The following is a 6,867-nucleotide window of genomic DNA, read 5'->3' as shown; positions in this document are numbered from 1 at the left end:
GGAAAGAAAGTCAGGTCACAGTGAAGGCTGGTGAAAATAGCTAGAAAACAGGACAGCTCAGGCCCAGGCAAAGATGTGACTTTTGCCCCCAGCAGAGGTGTCATGGATAATGTCTATAGTGGCACACGCACTTCTGATGAGCTTTAATCATGCACAGAAGGACTAATATCCTCAAGTGTTACCCACGTTTCAAAGAACTGTTTGGACTTACCCAAATTGTTAATGTCTACAGTGCTTTTAAAACTGTGTTTGATTTAGAAAACTTGCATCTTCTCTCACATGAAAGGATTTTTAACTGGGTGAACTGGTAGGACAGCTAATGCAGAGTTTTACAAAGAAAAAGATGGTTACATGACCTAGAAAAGTTTTAAGTAGTGAATGTAGCAGAAACAGTTTGCATTTGTCCATTCTGCTTATTAAACAGTCAAAAAGAGAAGGGTTACAGAGAAGACTTACAAGAGATGTCCCTTCCAGTCAGGATACTGAAGCAAAGGAGGCTCCATCAGATTCATATCAGCCTGTGTCAGCTGGGAGCAATGAGAAGCACCATTAGAAGCACAGTGACAGATAAGGGAAACATGGAGACAGATGGGATCCATGTACAGGCACATACCTGCACAGACACACACGAGTGCAACTTCCACAGTTGGAAAATTGGATTGGGAAAGCCACTGACCATCAAAATCAATGCAGCTTGGAGAGCAAGGACCAGCAAACTGATCAGAGATAACTTCAGGTTTTATGGGCTTCTGCTAAGCTTTTGCAGCCAAACCTTCACTGCACAGAGCTCTGCAGAAAGGATGCAGAACTGGAAACACACATGGTGCCCATGGCTATGGTGCCTGCAGGAGACTTTGTCAGCAAATGAAGCAACCCCAAGAGTGTTTTGCCCAAGCTCTGAGGGTAAGAGCCGGAAAGGTAAGTTCCAATTGTGAAAGTTCAGGGAACTGGAACCACAGATACATATTCTCTTTACTAAACTTTCAATATATTAACTTTTTAATGAATTCTAGTTTTCATTTATGTCTCAGTTCCAAGTTACTGAGCTCCCTCAGATCTATAATTATGATAAGTTTTGGTAAGTGTTAAAGCATAACTTGAGCTTTCAAAAGACAAGAGAAAAATCAAATTATCTTCTGGATAATTATTGCCCAGGGTGGGCACTTTGTTCCTTACGAGGATTTCATTCTGATCTCAGAGACAAATTCACCTGAACAGTGGAGTCCTTTGTAAGGTTTATATTTAGACAAAGTATCCACACTGCTTTTACCTAAGTATTTTCAAGGCTGTAAATATCAGGGTTTCACATAATCCAGGCCTGTGAAGTTGCAAGGGAAAGCAATAGATACAGGCAGGGAGAACAGGACATTTTAGATAAACAACAAGGGAACAAACAAATGTACCATCCAAATGTTTAATGGAAACCAAACCTCTAAGTTAAGGGTAAAGGTGGGAGGGACACGAGTAGGTGATAGTGCAAAGGAGGAGGGAAATTCAACATGTAGTGTGAAACTTTCATACATGATAACAAAGCCACAACATTTGATAGAGGTGTTTTAATAACTGGTGCCAAGCTCTGGAGTTTAAAGACACTGTCCTTGTCCCATGCAGAATTACAACCTGATATTATAGCATTAAAGTTCCTTTATCCAGGGGTAGATGTTCCTGGAGCCTATGTAGCACAGAACTGTGCCTCCTCCTTAGGTCTCTCTCCTAAACTTAGCCAGAGAATGGAACATGAAACATCTCAGCAGACTGGGCCAAAAATGACTGTGCAATAATAAGAGGAGAACCCTTAAACATAATGTGTTAAGGGCTAAGAAACCAGATGGGCTAAATGAAAGGAAGACCATCTGAGACCTCATGCCACAAACCATTCTCTCATTCAAGGGTCAGAAGTTGAAGACAGAAATTGGGTGCATTATTCAGTGTTAACAGTAAGCATTTATTGTCCCAAATAGCAAAGAATTATTTGCCTACAAGCCCAGCTGGTGCTGTGTTCAGCAAACCCATACTGTCAGCTCCAATCTGCGATGACTGAGAGCTGGCAACAGTATCTTTGTTCAGCTTGTCGCTGAGAGTGTGAATACCACAGCTGACAAAGTTTCAACTCATTTTCATAGAAAGGCTCCTTAAGATGCCACTGACTACCATCTCCCTGTGCACTACTCCCTGCAGGCTTGGTGTTAGTGTCGGGGAAAGGACAGCCAAGGAAGGAAGGCACCACCTACACAGCCTAGAAGGCACGTTCTCCATGCAGGCAGAAGGTCTGCCTTACCTGTTCTCTTAGCTGGAAGGCCGAGAGGTGGGGTAGCATCCCCCCGAGGCAGTGGAGTGGCAGGCAGAAATAAAACAAGGAACATTTTGAGGCTAGGAACTGGTGGAATGGGAGCAACCACAAACTTCGGACCGCAGCGGCTGAATGTGCAACCCTGTGCCACCTTCCCTCCCCACAAACAGCTACAGAGAGGAGAAAGAGCCACCTGGGCAGTGATTCCAATGGGAATCTGGAAACATCCCTCCACAGCACAGTTCTGCTGTTTGCTTTTGGCTGCTTCTACTTTTGCAGCTGTGCTGTGTGTTTCACTCCTCTGCCTGATGCGGCTGACCGAAGCCAGCAGGGAACAGCTGACCCAGTCTGATTTGGAGAGATGTCATGAGCTGCCACCACTCACTGCTGTCACTCTGGCACATTCCAGGTGAGTTCAGAGCCAGGTGTCCAAACAGTGTGACTTTAAAAGGGACACATGTGAAGCCCCTTGAAATTATTTAATAGAGTTCAAAACTAATTTCAAAACATCTTCTCCCAGGCAGCTAGCAACAGGGTGAAAGGACACAGAATCGAGCTGTGCCAGGGGAGGTTTAGGTTAGACATTAGGAAGGATTTCTTCCCAGAAAGGGTGATTAGACACTGGAATGTGCTGCCCAGCCAGGTGGTGGAGTCATCATCCCTGGAGGTGTTTCAGGAGACACTGGACATGCCATGGTCTAGCTGATACGGCGGTGTTAGGTCATAGGTTGGACTTTATGATCTCGGAGATCTTTTCCAACCTGACTGATCCTGTGATTCTGTATTAAATCATTTACTGTCAGCAGGGGAAAAATAAAAGGCATCTTATTTTCATTTAGTTATCTGAACCAAGTACATCCCCAAAGGGAAACCCATCATGAAGAGGAAGGGAAAAACACCCACGTTTCTTATCCTCCTTGAAAACCACTATAAATACATGTACAAATCATTAGATTCAAAAGTGGCTTCCAATCAATACACAGTTCACAGTGAAGAACTTTACCAGAGGAACCTGAGCAACAACAGGAACTCTAGGAGTTACTGAGGAGCAACCACACAGCAAATTCAGCATTTCTTTTTGGAACAGAACTTACCCGCTTAGACATCAGGTCAAAGCAAAGTTTATTCTCACTGGTGCCAAAGTTTATTATACCCTGGAAAAAGAAACAATGTATTGTTTATAGACACATAAAACATCTAAGTACACGACCTTAGATATCACTTCACTAAATTGCCTAAAAAAAGCTTGCCAAGGAAAAGCCAAAACACAGCTCACATAAACTTCACCACATATAACTCAGGACACACATCTCTGTGTGGGTGTTTACATAGATATCCCAAGCACTCCTCTGCTTAGTCAATAAACTGTCTGTGAATGAGTATTTACTAATGGTTTGTACTTCTTTACAGAATATGTTTAACTTAATCTTGAATTCACTCTCTGGTGTATGTGACTAAAAAGAAAACCCTGAAACAACACTGAAAAAAACCCAGGTTTACCCTTCTGCAGCAGTTTTAAAGAAGGTTTGGGGTAAGTTTCTTTATCTAAAATCATCTGTTTACCAGACATTGCCACTCCACAGATCTGCTCAGAAACCATATAAACATGTAGACATGAAAAGTGGTTAAAACATTGAATTTTCCCCTCTGGAGAGATGACCCTACAGCTCCAGGTTTATGACTTGGAAAGATACATATAGTATGGCATTAGACCTTGAAGAGTTCAAATCTACTAGTACATTTTCATTACTGGAAGAGATAGGGTAAATAAATTTTAAAACCGTGAAAGAAAATCTCAGCAACTGTACATCTGATGTTCATTGACGTACAGCTCCAATTTTAGGCTCGTGTTTAAAAAGCTACCTCTTACACAGACAATAGGTCTCAAATAGGTCAGTGTCTGCAGGAAGGATCTCATGAAAAGGAATCCACATATAAACTGTTGTTTATATTTACTACAGTAGTAATTTGCCATGAAGTATTAACACTCAGCCTTCGTGCCACAAGAGGGCTACGACGAGCTACTTACAACGGAGCAGCTGAGTGTAAACAGGCAAAAAAAGTGCTGAGTGTTAGTTAAAACTAATGTCAAAAAAAGCCTACTACTTAGTTGTTGTGCCTCCCACTTCCGTCACCTGCAATTATCGGATACAATCTGATAATCAGAGACAGGCTTCAGTGGGCAATAGAGGGGAAAAGGTGGAAGGAGGCACATGAGCTCTGCTCCTGCAGACTTCCTACATCTTTCAAGGTCTACTACTGCTATTATTACCCCAATAGGGAAATCAGAGTGTGCAAACCTGAGCTGAACACAGTGTTCATCTTCGATACCCAATAGGGAAATCAGAGTGTGCAAACCCGAGCTGAACACAGTGTTCATCTTTGATATCTAGATAATCTGCAAAGCTACTTTTAATGTCTTTTCCTCAAACAAACAGTTTGACCTGCCTTGTATTAGTGAGATTAAAGAAAACCCCAAAAACAATTAGCACGTGTCAGCAAATCTCTAAGAGAGCTTTTTTCACAGCAACCAAGCCAGGAAAACACTTTGAGGCTCTTACTCACATTGGGGTTCTTGTCTTCATCATACTTGTCAGCATGATAAGCTTTGTACCCTTCCTCAGTGGAGCCATGGAAAAGGTTGGCAAAGTTGCCACGAGCAGAGAGATAGGGGCTTCTCTGGAAGCCGCTGGGGCTACACAAGCCGTGCATGTCAGCCCTCCTCTTGGCAAGCGGCCGAGCCCTCATCTCTTGCAGGCTGCCCCCTCCTCTTCCCATTCCCTCAATTTCGGACAGTGCCTGGCTGAAGTCCAAGCCCCGAGGCATAGCAACAGAGGAGGAGGAGCTGCTATGGCTCTGCTTCAGGATGCTGAGCATTTGAGCAAAGACATTGAACATGCGAAACTCATGCTCCCGCTCCAGTTCAAACCGGCGCTGCTCCAGTTGCATCCGGCGTTCCTCCACGTCCAGATCCCGCTGGAACCGGCGCTCTTCCATCTGCAAGAAGCGTTCTTCCATGGCCCGCTGAGATGTCAGGGTCTTCAGCAAGAGCTCATCGAGCGGGTCCCGCACACGCTGACCTTTCCGCTTCTTTCTCAGCCGGTGCAAGGCAGAGAAGCCAGGCCGGGGAACTACGTTCTGAATCCGTGACGAGTTTGCCATGTTGGGCTCACTGAAACCTGTGAATACATCAAAGTGAGGAAGAAAAAGTAAATGTGCAGCAAGCAAAGTGGTGTGGACATGTTTTGCTGCCTTCCCCTGTCTGGCCTAGGAACAGCCTTCAATCTGCTGAAAGGTTTTACAGAACAAAAGCAAAGTAAAACCTTGAGGTTCGAGAATTGGTTTTTAGTTTAACATCACACCTTGGGCAGCCCACGACGCTGCCAGCCCCAGCCCTACTCTCAGCCTCTGTATTAACCTGGATGATCATCAGTTCCCTCAACTGGTCTAGCTGTGCAACCACCACAGTGAAGACGATGTCGTGTTTCTTCCTGGTCCCAGACATGAACCTCACACTGGTTTTCACCTCTCTTCTTCTCCAACATGTCATGCTCTTCCATCAACCTGTCCCAGACAGGTTTGTGATCCCCAGGATTTCCAGACTGTACCCTTCCTGGTGGCTAGGCAATGGCCAACTGCACCTTCAGCGCAGGAGTCCCATCTCCTGTAAACAAATACGCTGTTTCTGCCAGTGACTTTCAAAAACATCTTCTTTCCAAGTCCCAGTCAACGGCTTAGAAAGCCAGACAATGACTATTCCCTGAGTATTCCTCATCGTTGAGTGTCCTAAAAATATTGGATCTGCAACACATTTTAAAAGAACGCAAGGAAAGTTTCACCTGCAGGTTTCCAGTGTAACCACAGCAGACGAGGGTCTCCTGATACAATTCAGCATGAGGACTGCAGACAGCCCTGGTTATGTTCAAATGATACCAAAGAGCATGCAATTGGTTGGGTTTTTTCAATAAGGTAAGTACTGTCAGCTTTATATGCCCAAATGCCTAGCCCAGCTTGTGGCAGACATGCCAGCCCATTGGTTTCCATCCACAACATTTAGCCCAGCTCAGCAATTTTAGATTTTATTTACCTTTGGCAAGATACATTTAGGGAAAGGCCAGAAGACTACGAATGTAGATACTTCAAAGCTTTTTTGGGACGTGGAAAAACAAGGATCCGAACGTCAGTGTGAAAACCAGGTGTCTACCTCCGCACTGGGAAAACGCATCTCTCTCTTTGGAAAATGGGCAGAAACCTTATGCTGGAATGTAAAAGGCTATCCCTACCTGAAGGTGAAACACTGGTTTCAATGGGAATCTCCACCCTGGAGATGGGAGAGTCGTTCTGGGCCCTCTCCAAGAAGGCTCTCTCCATCTCCTGTTCTTCAGGGGAGCCCTGCTGGTAAGACATGGCTTGTGAGGGCTCTGGGGTCAAGCAGTGGTCATCAGAGTTCACCTCCTCACATTTGATTTCCATCAGTTCGGGGTGCTGGGAGTGTGCGAAGGGCAGGGCTGAGGGGGTGAACTGGTGGTGGTAGCTCTCCACCATGCCACCCTGCAGCACCTGCTGGGCCATCACGC

General features: G+C 44.8%; 1 protein-coding gene across 1 annotated transcript in view; it reads right to left on the bottom strand.

The window, feature by feature from the left end:
• Positions 1-6,857, bottom strand: part of LOC103804849 (1-aminocyclopropane-1-carboxylate synthase-like protein 1) — a 14,732-nt gene extending 7,875 nt beyond the window's left edge. Inside the window, exons 1-4 of the mRNA XM_009077487.1 lie at positions 6,574-6,857; positions 4,856-5,469; positions 3,385-3,444; positions 457-527 (exon numbers count right to left, since the gene is read on the bottom strand). Of these exons, the coding sequence (XP_009075735.1) occupies positions 457-527; positions 3,385-3,444; positions 4,856-5,469; positions 6,574-6,835 (1,007 nt within the window). The 5' untranslated portion in view covers positions 6,836-6,857. The remainder of the gene's footprint in view (positions 1-456; positions 528-3,384; positions 3,445-4,855; positions 5,470-6,573) is intronic.
• Between the last annotated feature and the right edge of the window lie 10 nt (positions 6,858-6,867).

Source organism: Acanthisitta chloris, unplaced genomic scaffold, assembly GCF_000695815.1.
Source record: "Acanthisitta chloris isolate BGI_N310 unplaced genomic scaffold, ASM69581v1 scaffold18470, whole genome shotgun sequence".
Taxonomy (NCBI): Eukaryota; Metazoa; Chordata; class Aves; order Passeriformes; family Acanthisittidae; genus Acanthisitta; species Acanthisitta chloris.
This window is presented reverse-complemented; position numbering and strand designations above follow the sequence as displayed.